The following is an 18,418-nucleotide window of genomic DNA, read 5'->3' on the forward strand; positions in this document are numbered from 1 at the left end:
CCAAGACAATTTTCTTTTGAATCGTTGCCTAAACGTTTGCAGCCTGTTTGTGAAGACGGTTAGGCCCAAATTGGGTTAGACAATCAGCTACACCGCGTCCCAGGCGGGGCTTTCAATCCTACCCCATGCTTACAGCAGGGATTCTTTGGGAATCTCACGCTCACATTGGTGGGTTCGGTTTCGCCCTGGCGTATCCCACAATTTGTCTTCCGAGGTTGGTGGGCACAGATATTATCTCGGGCTGTCTCCGCTCGCATTCCTGCACCTCGCCCTCGGACTCCCAAAGTTCTTTCTCATCAGGCTGCCCGCTCACCGAGGGCGTCCAACGGTCATTTGCCCCTGACCGGCACGCGCACCACGTCAGTGGCTGGTTCGGACTTGAGACCAACAGACTGACAACAAGGCTGGCTCGAGCCTTTACGGATATTCGTACCGGTTGTCTTGTGTTTCTAGCGGAACTATGGCTCGGAAAGGTAGCCGAAAGGTTAGGACGGGATGTTTAACCTGCAAGTAAGTTCCATCTATTGCCGTCCGATTGGGTCGCGGGAGACGAGCCCGAGAGTAAGGTTTTCATGATGAGTTGGCGCGTCGTCTAACGCTCGCTAGAGTACGTAAAATCAAGTGCGATGAGAGCAGACCATCCTGCAAGCGTTGTACCGCGACTGGCCGCAAATGCGATGGCTACCCACACGTCGCCGACTTGACAGATGTCTCATCCAGCTCCCCGGGTTCGGGTCCGTCTGTGGTCCTGACGGTCCAGCCAAGTCACGCCTCTCCGGGAGTCAGTTCTCCAAGCGACAACCGCGCTCTGCAATACTTTGCTGAAGCCGTGGGGCCGCTCCTCTCAGGGGCCGTGGATCCTTACTTCTGGACGCACATAGTCATGCAGTTCAGCACATTTGAGCCGGCGGTAACGCACTCCATCCTAGCCATCAGCGACCTCTATGAGCAGTTCCACACCGGGACTGACGAGATCGTTGCCCCGCGGGACTACAGCTTTGCTGTGCGCCACTACAATGCGGCCATGAGAGAGCTGATTGGCATGAAGACGCAGGACAAGCACCCCACGGTCCTGCTTGTCTGCCTCCTGTTCATCTGCATCGAATTTCTGCAGTCTGGGCGCGAAGCCGCTATTAAGCACTGCAAGCATGGGGTCGCGCTCCTTCGAAATACCCACAGCGAGTTCCCCTGGACCAAGGAGCATCTTCTCCCACTTTTCCGACGCCTCACAGAGTACTCATTCTTCTTCAGCGGCGAAAAGGCCGACTTCCCGGACCTGAGCGGACTGGAACATCCTATGCCCCCAAGCTTTTCCTCATTCCAAGACGCCCAGTTGATGATTGACGATCTCTACTGCCAAACTCTCCAGCTCATGAAGCAAGGATATCCTTTTCGTTCCCTGTCGCCAACGGGAAATGGCGTTCCCCCGAAATTACTAGCGCGGCAAGAATACGTCAATAGTATGCTCGACCGGTGGAGCATTCTCTTCGCCCAGCTGAACAACCAAAGCAAATACACGTCCTCGCCCACAACTAAGGCTTTCGAGGAAAAACCAGACTACGTACCAAACATGCTGCGCGGTTTCCTCTCCACTCGATACGAGTGCTGCCGTATTTGGCTGAATATGGCGTTTACTAATAATTTGACTGGTTACGACAAGTACGTGCCAAATTACAGCCAACTAGCAAAAAATCTCGCCGAAATGGTCGTTCAAATATCAGAACACTCGAAGATGGAAGGCGTCCATGCCAAGACGTCCAAGTTCATGTTCGAAACGGGGTACACGCCAATGTTGTTCTTTTTTACGACGACATGTCGTCATCTGGAGACGCGGCTGGAATTACTCCGGCTGATGCCCATCCTCGGGCTCCCGCGAGAGAATCTGTGGGAGATGGCGACGCTAGTTGCCGTGGCACGGAGGGTCATTGAGCTCGAACACGGCATTTCGCTGGACCCTGCCGGGCGACCTACGGTCCCGGTCTCACCCTCCGCGCCTCTGCCGCCAAACGAAAAGAGGGTGGCGGATATCTGGACGGAGCCCAAGACTGAAGAAAGAAATATGAACGGGCACGTTGTGCGTGGAAGAGTGGTTGGGTTCTTCAGACGTGATAAGCCTGACGGTGGCACATCTCTTCACACAGAGTTCGTGGAAGTAAGGAATGTCAAGGAGGAGTTGGGCGAGGGAATTGCGACTGTAGTGGTTCCATAGTATATACTTTGTATGAGGGGCCCAAAAGGGATGATCATCAGCTAATACCAAGTCTTCTTGGAGTGACAGGGATCCCGGAACCCCGGCTGTCGGTGTACTTCTTTCTTATCGATCCAATCAAAATACCAAGTTCAGCAGAGGTCTGGTCAATTAATCGCGACGTCTCCGGAATGAACTCTCTAGGAATTTGGCAGGGTTGAATATTGCAGTGATAGTGTGTTTCCTCTAAGATTTGTTCAGTTCTTCTATAGTTTGGACGTCGCTCATCTGGTTATTCCACACTTTTGTTAAAAGCGATTTTGTCCGCTTGCGCTCTCGAAACCTACTTGCACACATTCTCCCTCCATGGCTTCGGATTCTGTCTCAACAGAAGACACCACGGAGGCCATTAGCCTGAAAGATAACGGTCACCTTATTCTTGCTCTTACTACATTCCAGTCTTTTTGTTGATATTAGCATCGGCCTCATCTACGCGCGTCAGACGCTCCGTGGTAATGACGGTTCCAACTGCTAGTTGCCAAGGTGAAAGAACACATGACCACTCCCACTTAGCTGTCTAACGTACATGCCCCGAGAGGTTCAAGGAAGTTCTCACGCTATGAAACATGTTGCAGACTCGGAGTGATGTGATTCATGGGGATACAACAAATATAATTCCCATGGCTCAGTACAGTCACCAAAAGAAAGATGCAAAGATGAGACAGGTGTCAAAATGTTACAAAGAAATATTGCAATCTACTCTTCTCATGACTTTACGTGGTCGAACGCCAATTTCTTGCCTTGCCCTACCAGTTATATATGCCATGCTATTACCTTAGTCGCAAGCTAGCAAACCCTGCCTTGTTCGTGACATGACGTCTGAGTAGTTCGGCCTACAGCTCCGAACGCAATGCGAAAACTTGGGGTACCCCGGGTATTTGCTTCGCTACCGCGCGGATTGCTCAAGGCCACATGGAGATACGTCGGAGCTCACGTGGAGTCTTCACCTTTCGGCGTTTGATTGTCACAGCCACGCGCTTCAAAGCACTCCTCGTCTGCACTGTTGTGAGTTTGATCGCAGTATTGAGAGAAGCCCACGCGAAACATTTTCTGAGACAGATGAACTCGACTGGTCAAGAATCCTTGGAGATGTTCCGCATAGCGCGTATGGATGTTGTTCGGATATAAAGTCACGAAACCCGCAAGTCGTCCTTTGCTGACAATTTCTTCCCGGGTCTATAACTTCTGTTCTCATTAAGCTTTCGAGGATCCTGGCACATCGAACCACAGCAAACCCCGAGAAGCTTGACGTAATATTCTTTCAAACTCTAAGGGTAGTAATTCCACCTATCAGCCGTCTAAAATGCAACTCACCGAGACCCTGCTCGCACTCGTGTCAATCCTCGCTTTCGTCGGTTCGTCATAACTACGTTACTGAAACCTATTTTTGACACGCAGCATGCTGATTTATGCAGAGGCACAGAAAGCGTGCAAGTTCGGCACTTGACAGAGACAACTGGGTGCGTGCTGTGACGGTTCCGGCACAAGCGAGACCCTCAAGAAGGTGAGTCCGTGATGTGGCAGAATAAGCTGGATTTTGCGGGTGACGGTTCATGGGATATTCTAGAGTCGTTGAGTGGGTTGATGGAGTGTAGGTATCGCATCATTGACCTAGGTTGAAGCTCAACTTAGAAGGACGAATTCAATTGTGCGCGACCAATGACAATGCCAACAAGATTGTAGCCATTGGTATCTGACTCACGATTCGTCTGATTGGAGTGCAGCAGAAGGAAATAGAGTTATCGAAATCTCAATTCCCGTCTTGGATCCGGTTGGAACACACTGTTCGTCATCCTGATGCAAACCTACATCTGGGGGCCTACCCCCACAAACCCGGCTATGTACTTGAGATAAACTATTCCTATCTCCAAGGCGTTGATGTTCATCTGTTGCAATATCACTCACGAAGAACCTGCTTATCAGATTCCCATATCTACACATATGCCCCAACTACTTAGCACCGTCTTTCTCATGTCTCTGGTACACGGCTTGCCGAATTTGCCCCATTGTCATCATATTGCCACTGATTGGGACCTATGAAGTATTACGTGTGTGAGTCGCCATTCGGGAACTCTGGCATCATATGCTCATCAGATTATTTTGACTGTCCCATGTTGAAAATCCTCTCGGTTTTGATGAGATCGCCATCATCAGAAATTCGTATGTATAATAGGGCGATATGCCAAAGTCGCGCCAAAAGTGTGCCCGTGATACCATATCGCAATGGCACCGATTCCCATTCCGCATTCCTACGTGTACCCAACTCCTTTCTATCCCATCGCCAGTTGTCTGTATTTGAATCAAAAGACAGGACGTGAACTTTTCGTAAATTTCGTCGTGATCTCAACGCCCAGTTCGCTGCTCATGCCTGGGCACCTCGTAATTCGGCGGCACTTATTTCAATATCGTCTTCATCTTCCAAGCGCCTCCCTTCCCTCTCGAATGTCTGATCTGCGTCAGCTTCGTCGTCGTCTCGCACGCAGCGCTCGCCTAGTTCTGTATCGGCGTCATCAAGTGCTTCTGCTGTTTCGAGGCCGATTGTTGTCGGCGTTTTTGATCGCCTCTGCTCCCAACTCTTTCTCGTGCTCGTGCTGTTGCCGTCGGGATCAAGCGGAATAGTAACGGCATCATCCCTTAGTGTGGATATGCCGCGCGATGGTCGTGTTAGGGTTCGTAAGGTCGACTCCTGGCTAGGTGACGTAATCCAGTTGATCACTAGGGCCGAGAAAAATACTAATAGGCTTTGGTCAGACTTGTCTACATGAGGCGCCGCGCGAACACTGACTATCGGTGTTGCAGCATAGCAAGCACAGCCATGCCACCTCCCCATTCAAAGCCATGAGAACACTCAGATTTCTGTAATCCTGGTCAGTGCTAGCTCTGGTCAAACCATCAGTGAAGAACTTACGTCACACTACTAACAAGAGTGCAGCAAGAACCAATGAAAGTGCGTATCACGAGTTTTCGTAGCCGAACATTGGGTGGAGCTCTGGGAATACGACGATTACGCCAGTCCAATGTCCATGGCTTCCAGAAATTGTACTTTACGGAGTGTAGACCTGGGCAGCATCAGTAACCGTACAACGTAAGTGTGTCTTTAGTGGCTTACTCAGTAAAGGAAGTAAAAACAAAATTGTGAGATAAACCTGGTCTACGTTAGATCAAGGTGGGTGTCACGAGGTGAACGTATACTCACGTTCACAGCTGCGTCGAAAGAGATGAGTGGCAGCAACACTGGCTGTTCCATCCCAATAATGCAGATGCCATTCTCGAAATGAGTAATTCGGCTGGGGAGACTGTTAGCCGGAGGAGAGTCTCTAGAGTTATCCAGGCATACAAAATAAAGTTCATGATAACAACCAGGACGAACACGCCTAACATAGAGATTAGTTCAAAAAGAATATGCGTGATAGAAGCTTTGAAGCGTACCCAACATGCCGAATGAGTTGAAGAGATAAAGTTTCGACTTTAAGCGCCTTTTTCTCGTTTGTCTAATGATGTGCTACACATTGATATGAGTCAAGGGAGTCAAATATGTCGCACAGATTCACTTACTGCCCTATCAACCATGAAGAGGTAGATGAACTGTTCACCCTGTTAGATACCGCTCTAGTGCACGCGACTGACACGCTCTTACCAACTTATTCCGTGGTTAGTCAAAGATATCATTGAGAGTTGCGATGAGTCTAGCTTACCTTGGTAGACACATATGCCCCCAAACAGAAAAGTGTCGCGGCGGAACAAGTGTCGAAGTTTAGATCGGCTCCGAATCCAAATTGTAGGATTGAAGTGCCGAATACAAACAGAAAGGAGAAGAAGTAGATGAGTACAACCACTTTGAAAGTTAGTAAACCTCATGGACAAAGGCGTATGATCGCGAGGGCTCCTTACGCCACATCGTCCACGGTAATGCCTTCCAGTCCTTCACTGATGTCCATCTCATCACTGTCGAGATGTTAGCACATTACGTTCGACGTCGAGTTTGTCATGAAAGCACTGACCAAAAAGACTAGCAAGGAGACAGGCCGATATCATGGCGACGATGATGCTGACGACCTTTCCGGCGAGAGGCTCCGCCTCATGATTGATGCTTACGCGGCGCATCACCGCCTCGACGCGTTTCAACTCCATAGCTCCAGCTCCTGCGTGCTGTCGCGAATTGCTATTGAGGCCCCATTAAGACAATTATTGTTAGTTTCCAGCCCGGAGAAGCCGATCCTAGATGTGCCGAGCGGAAGCGGAGGTGCGTGAGTGAAAACAGGGCGAAGCGGAGGCCCGCGATGAATCAATGTTTCGAGGTCCCTTGACGACGACGAGAAAACTGGTCGATGCTTCCGTTGACACTTGCTCGTTTGTCCTTGTAGAGGATAAAATGGTGTGCTCTCTTCAGTCCGGTAAGGCGGGAGGGGGTGATGGGGAAATCTGTGAAACGGCACGGGGCAACAGGGAAAGATGGGCATTGATTGGGAAACTTTAGCATTGCTCTTTGGGGAGCGGGATCAATCGGATCTTGTTCCTCATGTATGGAAATCTAAGGGATTCCTGCGCACGCTCTCATAGATAGCTGCCGCACGTGGCATCCTAGTGCCGTGCGCGTGCGCGGAATGTCCAAGCGGTGATGAACAAATACCGTCAACTCTCGACGAATAGAGTTTTAGTCAAACGCGCCATGCAACGGTAGGATGGTGGCTTACCAGCCAGACCTGACTCGTGTTCTGCCTCTTTCCATCCCCGACGTTGCCTACGGCAAACTTGTTCCGTCACGGCTCGTTCTCGCTTGGACCGGGAGGATTGGGTTTAATCAAGAAATTGACTCTCTGAATCCGTCGACAATGGAACAATGGAAGGAGATGGCGTAGCCACGTGACACCGCCACGGGTCCGATCACTTGGAACCGGGTTTCTGTCTTCGTCATCCGAGCACTCAGGGTCTTATGCGAGCAAAGGTTCTTCCGATTTTTGGAATCGCGGTTTCTGTTTTGGGATCACCTTTCAGACCTTGCGTCTACCTCCTAGACAGCCCCGTTCAGAGTCGGCCGAGATGTTCGCGGCTCTCCTCCCCGCCGGCCATATCTTCAGGGGCTCTACGGGGTGGCATGGATGGGCAGATCGAACCTGGACTCAAACAATCGCGCGATAGTCGTCAAAAAATGTTTCCAGGGTGAAGGTGAACACGATTCACCCATCTGTGGATTGGCATATAAACGCGGCATGAGAGACTCTTTGGTGTTATTAAGAAGTAGTCAACAATTTCCGACCTTCCAATTTTCAATCAACCGTTCTTTCCGAAACCCAACTTGTCTTCGGCATTTCAGCTTGCTAGAAAAATCACATTGCATCCTTACGGACTATTCATTATTGACTTGCATTAGATACAAAATGCGCTCTTCAACCACCCTTATGTCTACCGTGTTGTTTCTCACAGCCACTGTCTTCGGGTAAGCGTTCCCCCACCCGGCTAGATCTCCGTGGCTCTAGATCCGCTAGATCCGTTAGATCCTGCATGCGCATGCTAACGCGTTTTGCGCAACACACAGGCAGGGAACTGGACAATACGGGACGTACTACTGCATGACAGTGGAGGGAAAGCCAGCCCCGAGCAACAATTTCTGCAATGCAGTAAAAGGCGCAGTCCTCCCTTCCCCTGGCGTAAGTGTTCAATCTAGTGGCGAAAACTAAGATGGTGTTTGTAGCTGATGAATGGCTCTTAGTTCTGCTGCATTCGCTCCTCCGACTTTGACAGACTCCAGGCTCTTTCGAGGGGGTGCGCAGATAATGGCCTGGTACTTGGACAGAAAAAGGTCCCTTGTAGCCCATAGATCAGAGGATGCAGGATTAATGAATTTGAGCGAAATGTTTTCTGCCCGAAGTTTGCTATCGTCACAAGGTAGTCACTTAGCAGTTTAAGCTTGCCCTAACTTATGTCTTCTTCCCGTCTTTTGAGAATGTTGATAATCGATAAGAGCACTGTTCGCCACTTTTTATATTCATGATGGACCCATATGCGAACCATGAGGTATAATTAAACCAGCAAACAATGACCCCAGATGGTATCCACTGAATAGAATTCGTTCCCGCCCCCTGAACCGCCTGGGTATATCCGATGAGAGCGGGACCCGGAAGATCATTGTCTCAGGTAGAGGCCGACAGCCGTCATATGGTGGTGAACGGGGGTTTTTGTTGAGGGCGCTAGTCAGCTACATGGGTTTCCCAAGCACGCCGTCAGTATTCTCGGGTCTACCGACATGAAGCTTCGGCTGTAAGAGGGAACGGCGGCAAAAACTCCTACTTCGAGACTTCCTATGCGTAAACAAGCCTGCAAGGTGTGTGGCACTGGTCAAAGTCTTGGCACGAACCCCAGGCGCTCGGATGTGAATCCGGCTCCCACTTCGAGCTTGTTTGCGGATTCCACATTTCCACACCTTAAGGAATGAAGCTGTCATGGTACTAGAGTAGGTAATTCTAGTAGAATCCAAGCAGGACCGAAGTGCGCGCGGTTGGTGTGTACTACCTTTAGATTCTAGTAGTAAGGAAGGCGTGCCATAATGCACTAGCGCAGAGCTTGGTGATGCGACTATCCTCCTGATCATTTTCGAGTAGTTTTGAAGCGACACAGTTCCGGAGCACAGCGTCTGCTATCTGGATTCATGTTGAGTCTAGTGTGAATACGCAGAAAGCTAGAGCTAGAGTTACTCCGCTGTTTGTATATCAAGTAGTGTTACTGTATACCGCTGCTAGGAAAAGCTCCAGTTAGTATGTCACATAAGATCATTGACAATGACTTCGAGATTATAACTCGATGCGATGCGCATCATCGTACCCAGATCTTCCGTCTTGTCGATCAGTAAAGCCATATCCGTTGAGTCTCTTCTCCAAGCCTGCGCGCGATTTCCGATAATTATTCGAGTGAATTTAGAAGTTGATTGTCCGAGTTGTCTTAGACCCAGCGCTGCGGTGGCAGATTCAATGTGCTTCTGGATTCGTCATGTCCAGGCCATATACACACAGATTGAGACTACAAAACGTATGGAAGCTTGGGCGAAGGTGACCCATCTGAAATGTTGCTCCTCATAGAGTAGTAAAGCCACTTTCTACTACTTGTGCCTCAGACTTCATTCGTGTCTTGACTATTTCTTAGCTTACTTTAGAGCGGATACAAGCCCGAGATTCACAACACTAGATCCGAAATTACGCAGGATTGATCTTGAGACTATTTAGGTTCCGCTCCTGCATGTGTCATTTTGGCGGTCCGTGAGTAGCGAGCCACATGTGCTTGTTCGCGAACAGACTATTACATGTTGATCCGGAAGGTCATACTAGTTTCGACGCTGAGTATTTCCCCATCAAGAGACTCTGTGTCTTCGCTGATTGGTCGAATTAGTCATCCCGTCCGAACATCATTGTCCGGACGGTGTTGCCTCAAACAACGTATGTTGTTGCCACCAAGCATTCAGCGTCATTTTGATGACAGCTTTTAGTTCTGACTGATTTCAATGGCAGAAAAAGTTCGATCTGGCTTCCTCAATTGCAGGCTAAGACTTTATTAGTTCTTCTTTTTGATTTGATAAGCGTACCGAGTTGGTGATTGCATAGAGTGATTAGCGAAAGAATCTTACGATGTCTTGGCTGACTCTGTAGGGTCGAGTGCTGAAACCCTAACCCCAACCCTTGTTAACCTGAGTATTCCCGAAACGCAATAAGCGGTTTTGACCGTTGTCGAAGTCCCTCCGCTTTCCTCATCCGGCTAAATAATAATGTTTGCTTTGATGTAGTTATAGTCCGGGGCTACCGAAGCAAGGTCCCGCAGGGCAAACTTTTGAATGATAATGGTTCTATCTCTCTTTTCCTTCTGATCCTCTTGCATGTAAGATATTGGCATTTTTGCCACCAATGGCTTGACTTCTGAATCGTGAGATGCCCCAAACTCCCTAAGCCCAATGGTGGAATTTTACATCTTGATACTTGGAGTCAGGAACACTCACTGGAGGAGCTGAAAACTTGGTGTAAAGCCCACTGAACGCATGTTTTCTATAGATATATTGAAATGCCTGCATGCCCGTAGGAATAGCATCATCCGTAGGAGCCCAGAATCGCAATTGATACCACCCTCGACAAGCCTCAACAGAGATTCAGCGATGTTTTACTGCTAAGTACTTCGATGGGTTTGGATTGCTATGCTGATTGATCAGAAGCGAGTGGAGAGTGCCTTTAGCGGAGCTGATCAGGCTAGCACGTGTGATATTGCTGACCGACGACGCAGTGCTTACGCCAAGCGTCCCCCTTCCGAAGCTTGATCCTCCGGGAGCACCCGCCACTCGCCTGCATTCGAGTAGCCAATCCCACTGATCCAGTTCGTCGAGATTGACGTCGCTTCCTGCAGTCTTGATTCGGTACGCTACAACCGGGGGGCTGCTGTCAGATATCATCGACTTACATGCCTCCGTTGATGTTACATTCCCGTCTCCCTCGCAAGCAGCCAAGTTGATGGGCAATCGCACTTTTGAAAGGATCCAGCCCCCGTCCAGCTGCACCTACTATTCACATTTGCTGACAACTGCGGGGTTACTATGTTGATCATGGGAATTGGTCTTTTATAAATTGCAAGCTGAGCCTCACAGAATCAGGACACCATGCATCACGCCCAGTGAAGCTGATTCGCTTCATGAACACTTTCGAGCCAGGTCCTCCGCGAGAAACTACCCGTCATGGCAACCTCGAACTACTCCATGTACCAGCTCAGCGCCGACCACACATTCCACTTTGAAATCCTTCGCGCCCTCAGCCAATCCGTCTATGACGGCGCCGACCTCGGCGAAGTCCTCACCACCGCCAACAAGATCATCCCTGGCGACTTCGCAAGCTACGCCACCTCCTTCTCCGCCCTCGCCTACAGCGTCCTCGACCGCGCAAGGAGCATCGCGAAAACGAAATTTCCCGTCTCCGCCCGCAGCGCCTTCTTCGCCGCGGCGACGTACTTTCGTAGCGCCGACTTTTACCTCCACGAGAACGCGTCGGATCCCCGCATCTACGAGCTGTGGGGCAACCAGACTGCCGCGTTCGATGAAGGTCTCGCGTTGTTGACGGTGCCGAATCAGCGTGTGACGATTGAGACGGCGGACTTTGATATCCCGGGTATATGGTTCACGCCTGACGAGGAGGAGACGCAGCGCCCGACGATTATTATGGGGAACGGGTATGATGGGTCCCAGGAGGAGATGTACCACGCCATGGGCGCCGCCGCTCTCGAGAGGGGATACAACGTCCTCACCTACGAAGGGCCAGGCATGCCTTCCGTTCGGCGGTACCAGGAAATCGGTTTCATCTACGATTGGGAGCGAGTAATTACTCCCATTGTAGACTGGCTCCTTGACAAGCCCGAGATGGTCGACCCGTCCTCGATCGGCCTCCTCGGGTTTTCCTTCGGTGGCTACCTCGCCCCCCGCGCCGCGGCCTTTGAACACCGCCTCGCCGCAATCTTCGCCGTCGACGGCGTCTGGGACTGGCCGGTCGTCGTGAACGCTACCCTCGGCGCAGAAGCCATGGCGATCTACGACTCGGGCGACAGAGCGGCCTTTGACGAGTACGCGAAGCGGTTTCTGCGGCCCGGGGTACCCGCGACGCTGCGCTGGGGTCTCGGGCATGGGATGTGGGCGTTCAACACCGCGTCCGCGTACGACTTTGTGACGCTATCGCTGGATTATCGCATGGAGCCTGTGGTGGATCAGATCCGGACGCCTGTTTTCGTGGGCGATGCACAGAATGATTTGTTCTTCAAGGGTCAGGCGGCAGTTCTTGCGGAGGCGTTGGGGGAGTGGGCGTATTTGCATCATTTTACGGAGGAAGATGGGATTGGCGAACACTGTGGGATTGGGGCTTTCAAACAGCACAATCAAGTTATTTTTGACTGGTTTCAGAACCTGTTGGACTCCAAGGAAGGTGAATAGAGGATTTTGCCATTTTTCTCTATAGTGTGATCAATCCTGGCTTGAATGACGTGTTCTTAAGCAATGTCAGCCTGAACAACCACAAAGGCTGTTGAAACGGCTGTTACCATGGCATTTGATTCCGCTGGTGGCTGCACAAGTCTACCAGTAGAGTCCCATATCTTCAAAATGTAGAACCAAACCTGCCAAGTGGATCATGTGCCAATTTTGGCGAGGTGTTTATGTATCCATAGACTTTGAGTGACTGCAAGTCTTCATTTCTAGCTGAGGTACACTTCAACAAAGAAAATGAGAAACCAAGGCCTCTACCGAACCAAAGAGAATTGGTGCAGCAGTCGCTCACCCGTAGAAAAGGATTGCAACCCTGAAGAACCCACCCTGATGTTGTGGAAGTTATCATAACTCAGTTGAAAAACATACATTTACTCGCTCAATCTGTATTGTAGTTGTACTATAGTAGTCGACCCTGCCTAGGAAGTCTAGCAATTAACTCGCAAATCAAATCAACGCCGTTGATACTCGAGCCCAATCACCTGAGAAGGCATGGAGGGGCATATTGCACTTAATCGGTGAAAATTCTTCGAGACTTCAGCTTCAATCTTAAAGTTGATAACTCCATGTGTACACTTGTGGCTTACGTCGTGTTCATACTATTCCCGTCGTGCCATCATTTTCAACTTACAAGACTGAGAAGATTATATTACGTCAGCTCTGTAGTTGAAATTAAGGTTATGGACCGCGCGTTGGGGGCTGCAATTCTCATTTACCAGCCAAGACGCCACTGCCCACTTTCAAGGAAAGAAAAAAAGCAATACAATCCTACATGACACCTAACAATAGAAAGCCTCCGAGATTAAAATCCCAACGGTCAAATCCGCACAGGGGAGGGCCGGGGGGGGGGAGTAAATGCTTTTCGGCAGTTGCATGGATCTAAACTAATCCTCTCCACCAACCTGGAAAGTACCGCCCACTCGCTACTCAACCACATCGTGGCCGACCACATCACCACACATCACCACCTGCCTTCCTTGAGCACCAGCGGACCCTCAATCTCACAAGAAGATCCAATTATCGTCAGCGTCGATGGTTTAGTGGTAAAATTCTCCGTTGCCATCCAGCAGCGTCGGGGAGCCGGGGGTTCGATTCCCCCTCGACGCAATCCTTTTGCCTCTCTGGCCGGAGAGGCTTGAAGAAAGTGCTTTTGCGTGATTTTTGTCCACCGGCCAAGCTGCGGGGCCTCGCACTGTGGTGTTTGACATATCGAAGGACTGAGGTTGAGTATATTTCATATAGTTGAGATGAAGAGTCTTCCTTCTTTTACGGGATGGGTAAACTGCATCATGTGGGATCACAGCTCTTGTTCTGTGACAGAAAACTAGATAGCCTTAGCGGGCCGGGCCGAAGTGTAGAAAGTTGTTTATCCCCTAAAAGCAAGTTGGTAATTGGGACGATGACGCGCGGGGTTCATATCCCTCCTCTACGCATCTTGGGTAAGCGATAACGAGAACGAAGGCGACGGCATTTGAGAATCAAACACCATGTAAATCGCCAAGAGCTATTACGCCCTAGGGAGTAACGCCCTAGTGAGTAACGCCCTAGGAGTACCGCCCTAGGGAACTGAGATCTGCCAGACCGCACGTTCTAGACCAATGAGGTCATCCGGCTTCATCAAGTGAGGCCAAACCTTGAAAGGAATCGTCCCATCTCCAACGCCGTGGAAGTGATCCCTGATTCAGCGCCTGATTCAGCACAAGCAAACTTGACTCAGCAGGGCGTAGCCGGAAAAGAGGTTGACCCGATCCGACAAACTCCGTGGAGAGTTGGGATGTCCAATCCCCGCCTTTCCCCCGTCGTCGGATTAGAAATCTGGCGCAAAGCTTGGCGGAATGGGGGCGCACGCCGGATGGGTCATGTTTACCAAGACCTTACGAATAACGAGCCTAGAAGGATTCCAAAGGAGCACCAAGGTTTCTCGAAACGGCACAAATCGCGCTGCAGATTGGGCGACCGCCTCTTGCTGCTGCGTGCATATGCTGGCATAGGCGCAGACGTACATACATAGTGGTGTGTTTAGTCTCCCCGAAATGCTGCGTACACGGCAATTGAGCCATTCATGACGCGGGAGACCCCTGCGGTAGCTCCCCACCATGACGCACACGACCCCTAGTGCATTTTTGGGGCTGTCTGTGAGGGGCAATTTTGGAACGGGTTGATGGCCGAGATGGAGGGGCCGAGCCGAGGACGTGAATTTTTGACAAGAAGAAGAGAGATGGCTTGCAGTTGGAATGATGAACGGATTCACGGAACTTTGGTGGTTTGAGTAGAATGCAATTGGGACTTTTGGTCAGGTTCTGCATCCTAAACACCTTGTTATCGAAGAAGATAAATCCTTGGTGAGTCATCCGGCATGTAGACTTCGAACCCATTGTAGAAAAACGGTGCACTCTTCTAGGTTACATTCTTCAAAAGACCTGGATGGACCAGGGGCATCTTCGTAGTCCAACACAGACTCCGAATGCCGAGTGGAGCAGAGTGTCGTTGATCGGTCCATGAGGTGGCGTGGCGGGGAGAAAACCAGATTGAATTACAAAGCAAGAGTGTTTCAGAGCCGCGGACGTCAGTTTGGGGCTCCGCTGCTGCGAACCCAGAAAGCTGAATAAACAAGACAAGGTGCATGAACAAGTGGGCATGCGAGTTATTGAGACATTACAAAAACCACCGCCCCTCCTCACCTTGCGTCCGGCTTTCCTCCGAAACCTTGAGATTTAGAGCATCAGGAACAAAGTCGCCCATAGACACGTTCGTCCCACCAGCGTTAGACTTCACGACAAACCTCCCCCAAACAACCACCACCACAATAGACACACACAAACCACCAAGATGGCACCCTCAAGATACGCCGCCGAGGCCGTGGACCCCAAACCCCTCGCCGAACCCCTCAAATTCGCCTTCTCCGGCAAAGTCGCAAAGAACCGCTTCCTCAAGGGCGCAATGACGGAGCGCCTCTCGACCTGGGACCCCAAAACCCCGACGAACCGCGGCATCCCCACGCCCGAGCTCATCAACCTCTACCGTCGCTGGGGCGAGGGCGATTTCGGCGTCCTCCTCTCCGGCAACGTCATGCTCGACTACGACCAGCTCGAGGCCGCCGGCAACCCGATTATCCCGCTCGACGCACCCTTCGAGGGCGAGCGCTTCGAAGGGTTCCGCAAGTTGGCCGAGGGGGCCAAGGCGCATGGCAGTCTGTTGCACGCGCAGCTTAGTCACCCCGGCAGACAGGTCGAGCAGAAGATTAACCCGCACCCCATCTCGGCGAGCGACGTGCAGCTTGAGGGGGATGTCATGGGTATGAGATTCGCGAAGCCGAGGGCGATGGAGAAGGAGGACTTTGAGAAAGTGATTGGTGGGTTTGCGCATGCGGCTGAGTACGTGTACAAGGCTGGCTTTGACGGAGTCGAGCTTCACGGCGCACAGTGAGTTCCCCCTTTGTATAGTGCCATCTTGGCCAGTTGATTGACGTCTGAACAGCGGCTACCTCCTCGCGCAATTCCTCTCCCCGACAACAAACAAGCGCACCGACCAGTACGGCGGCTCCCTAACCAACCGCGCGCGCATCATCCTCGAAATCGCCGACGCCATCCGCGCCCGCGTCCCCGACCCGTCCTTCAGCATCGGCATCAAAGTCAATAGCGTCGAGTTCCAAGACGAAGGCTTCTCGACCGAGGACTGCCGCGACCTCTGCTCCGCGCTCGAGGCCGCATCCTTCGACTTCGTCGAGTTGTCCGGCGGGACGTACCAGTCCCTCGCGTTCGAGCACAAGCGCGAGTCCACAAAGAAGCGCGAGGCCTTCTTCTTGGATTTCGCGGAGAAGATCATCCCGCAGCTCACCAAGACGAAAGCGTACGTCACCGGCGGGTTGAGGACTGTGCCTGCCATGGTGGAGGCGCTGAAGACGGTGCACGGCATCGGGCTGGCCAGACCTGCGTGTAACGAGGTGGATCTGCCGCGTAAGATTATCGCTGGCGAGGCGTCGGCGGCGATTGAGACGTTGTTGGGGGAGCAGGATTTCGGGCTGACGAATATGTTGGCGGGCACGCAGATGAGGCTCATCGGACGGGATCAGGAGCCGTTGGACGTGAGTAAGGAGAAGTACAAGGATGTGTTTATGAAGTCTCTGGGCAAGTGGGCGGAGGCGATGGGGAAGAATGAGGATGGGAGCAAGTTTGGGTATATTGATATTGAGGGGTTGGATTTGCACCCTTTTGGAAAGCCGTATGTTGCTTAGAGTCTAGATGAGGGTGGACGCATACTGTTCGGCGTTAGAGGATAGAGTGATAGAACAGATATTCTAGTCAGTGGAATCAGTAGAATCAGTGAAATGAATCCCGGGTACTAGCTGATTGGTAAACATTGTAAAACGTGGTGATTCTATCTTGTCGTTTCCAGATTCTAGACATTTCTTGGATGCATTCAGGTGAGATACCAGCGTGGTACCTAAATGTCAAATGGCTGCACACACAGACGGGGTCCCGGGATACATCAGACAATCAACATCAGACGCGTCGAATCATGCGCGGGAGTCCAAGTGCCCAAACTCAATTGCAAACCCCAGAATCTTCTTGCACTAGCAACTTCCTCTTGATGGAAAAACGACAGCAAAAGTGCTCGGTCCTATGGTGGTGGGTGGGAAGTGAGGCAACAACCTAACACAAGCCGAAGCCGAAAGACCGGAGAGAAAATCAAGGTAATCTCGGCAGTGACGCCGATTGCCCCGCCTTTTCCCCGCCGATTTTCCACCGGGGTCAACGGGCGTAGGCGAGTCGCTTAATGAGGTACTTGTCAGGTACTTGGCAGGTATGTACTTCCATTGCTTCCCTACCCCTGAAGCACCCCTGTCTTCCCGTCTGCTCTGTTCACAAGGCTACCGACAGGGACATTCCAGGCGCCGTGCACTAAATCCGGACAGTGGCCTGTCATCAGCCGCCCCCTATCGGCAATCTCGTCCCAACTCACCTTCTTTCCCGCCCGTTCACCTGCCACTCTTTTTTCCATATCCGTCACCTCACCTCCAGCTATCACCACCACCGATCACCTCTCTTTTTTGGAGACACGGTAGCAATAGCAGCACAACATTAACACCAGCTATGCCGCCGTCGACTTCTTCAGTTCCTCGACCAAATCACGCTCGCTAGACCCGTCCCGACCGATCTCAATCCCGCCCATCATGTAGGCTGTTCCCATCTTCCATCCGCGCACATCAGCTACGCGTGAACAACTCCAGCTAACCTCTCCGCCTCCAGGATCGAACCATCCCTCCGCGTCCGACGCGCCATCACAGCAAACGACCCCCTCCTCGTCAAACGAATCCTCAAATCCCACCCCCGCCTCCTCCACAACCCAGACCCATCCCCCGAAGCCCTCTCCAACTCGAACCTCCACCTCGCCGCCTCCCTAGGCCACCTCCCCATCGCCAAAGTCCTCGTCGACCACGGCCACGAACACCCGGACCCGGCCCTCAACGAGCACCACCAAACAGCCCTCATGCTCGCCGCCGCCGCGGGCCACACCGAGGTCGTCCACTTCCTCTGCGAGCGAACCCCGCACGTCATCCTCCGCCGCGACATACGCTGGCGCGACGCCATCATGGAAGCGAGCCGCGGAGGGCACGATACCGTGCTGCAGATCCTGCTGACGTACGTCCCCGAGGGCGCGCGCGCCGCCGTGCAGAGGGCTGATCTAGACGGCAACACGGCGCTGCATTTCGCGAGCAGTAACGGGAATTTGCTCGTGCTGAGGACGCTGCTTGCCGCTGGCGCTGACGCCGAGAGGAGAAACGTATGGAGCTGGACGGCCATGTCGTACAGCGCGACCGTGCAGGCGGAAGTGTACCTCAAGGGGCTCGTGACTGAGGTGGAGCGGCGCAAGTTGGTGAGGCAGGAGGTTGAGCAGCTCAAGAACTCTGTCAAGGGGGCGGCTAGCATCAAGGGCGGTGCTGTGCGGGTTGTTGAGGAGGATGTCGAGGTTGAGGACTGAGGCGGTCTACGACTTGGACATTCGGACTTTTCCGACTCATCAGCTCACGGCATTTGCGGGGTTCTCCATTGACATGGGCTCCAAGCTCGACGGTACGATGATGAGACTGTTGCAGCCCAGAGCTTCTGAGAAGGGCACATGGATTATTTACGGCGCCCCGCTACGGCATACCTCTTCACTACGACGCCACTCAC

General features: G+C 51.8%; 7 protein-coding genes across 7 annotated transcripts; 6 read left to right on the forward strand and 1 right to left on the reverse strand.

Annotated features, from left to right (window-relative positions):
* Positions 1–495: 495 nt before the first annotated feature.
* Positions 496–2,209, forward strand: CTAM01_08099 (uncharacterized protein; the record flags this gene model as incomplete). Its single annotated transcript, XM_060524120.1, has 2 exons — positions 496–510; positions 623–2,209. The coding sequence occupies 2 exons, from the start codon at positions 496–498 to the stop codon at positions 2,207–2,209; spliced, it is 1,602 nt and encodes a 533-aa protein (XP_060381286.1).
* A 2,401-nt stretch (positions 2,210–4,610) lies between these two features.
* On the reverse strand, positions 4,611–6,379 carry CTAM01_08100 (uncharacterized protein; the record flags this gene model as incomplete). The annotated part of the gene is made up of 11 exons (XM_060524121.1): positions 4,611–4,981; positions 5,034–5,104; positions 5,157–5,307; positions 5,358–5,394; positions 5,445–5,535; positions 5,586–5,622; positions 5,678–5,750; positions 5,804–5,833; positions 5,944–6,083; positions 6,140–6,193; positions 6,250–6,379. 11 exons carry the CDS (start codon positions 6,377–6,379, stop codon positions 4,611–4,613), a joined length of 1,185 nt encoding a protein of 394 aa, XP_060381287.1.
* Positions 6,380–7,181: 802 nt separating this feature from the next.
* Positions 7,182–7,412, forward strand: CTAM01_08101 (uncharacterized protein; the record flags this gene model as incomplete). Its single annotated transcript, XM_060524122.1, has 1 exon — positions 7,182–7,412. One exon carries the CDS (start codon positions 7,182–7,184, stop codon positions 7,410–7,412), a length of 231 nt encoding a protein of 76 aa, XP_060381288.1.
* A 235-nt stretch (positions 7,413–7,647) lies between these two features.
* Positions 7,648–8,066, forward strand: CTAM01_08102 (uncharacterized protein; the record flags this gene model as incomplete). Its single annotated transcript, XM_060524123.1, has 3 exons — positions 7,648–7,685; positions 7,785–7,896; positions 7,959–8,066. 3 exons carry the CDS (start codon positions 7,648–7,650, stop codon positions 8,064–8,066), a joined length of 258 nt encoding a protein of 85 aa, XP_060381289.1.
* A 2,886-nt stretch (positions 8,067–10,952) lies between these two features.
* Positions 10,953–12,191, forward strand: CTAM01_08103 (uncharacterized protein; the record flags this gene model as incomplete). Its single annotated transcript, XM_060524124.1, has 1 exon — positions 10,953–12,191. One exon carries the CDS (start codon positions 10,953–10,955, stop codon positions 12,189–12,191), a length of 1,239 nt encoding a protein of 412 aa, XP_060381290.1.
* A 2,880-nt stretch (positions 12,192–15,071) lies between these two features.
* CTAM01_08104 (NADH:flavin oxidoreductase/NADH oxidase) lies at positions 15,072–16,476 on the forward strand (the record flags this gene model as incomplete). The annotated part of the gene is made up of 2 exons (XM_060524125.1): positions 15,072–15,664; positions 15,720–16,476. 2 exons carry the CDS (start codon positions 15,072–15,074, stop codon positions 16,474–16,476), a joined length of 1,350 nt encoding a protein of 449 aa, XP_060381291.1.
* A 372-nt stretch (positions 16,477–16,848) lies between these two features.
* CTAM01_08105 (uncharacterized protein) lies at positions 16,849–18,224 on the forward strand (the record flags this gene model as incomplete). The annotated part of the gene is made up of 3 exons (XM_060524126.1): positions 16,849–17,002; positions 17,079–17,303; positions 17,473–18,224. Coding segments are annotated over 3 exons (1,131 nt in total), but the record flags the coding sequence as incomplete, so codon positions are not given.
* Positions 18,225–18,418: the final 194 nt, after the last annotated feature.

The sequence above is a fragment of the Colletotrichum tamarilloi genome, assembly GCF_030869305.1.
Source record: "Colletotrichum tamarilloi strain Tom-12 chromosome Unknown Scaffold_27.1, whole genome shotgun sequence".
Taxonomy (NCBI): domain Eukaryota; kingdom Fungi; phylum Ascomycota; class Sordariomycetes; order Glomerellales; family Glomerellaceae; genus Colletotrichum; species Colletotrichum tamarilloi.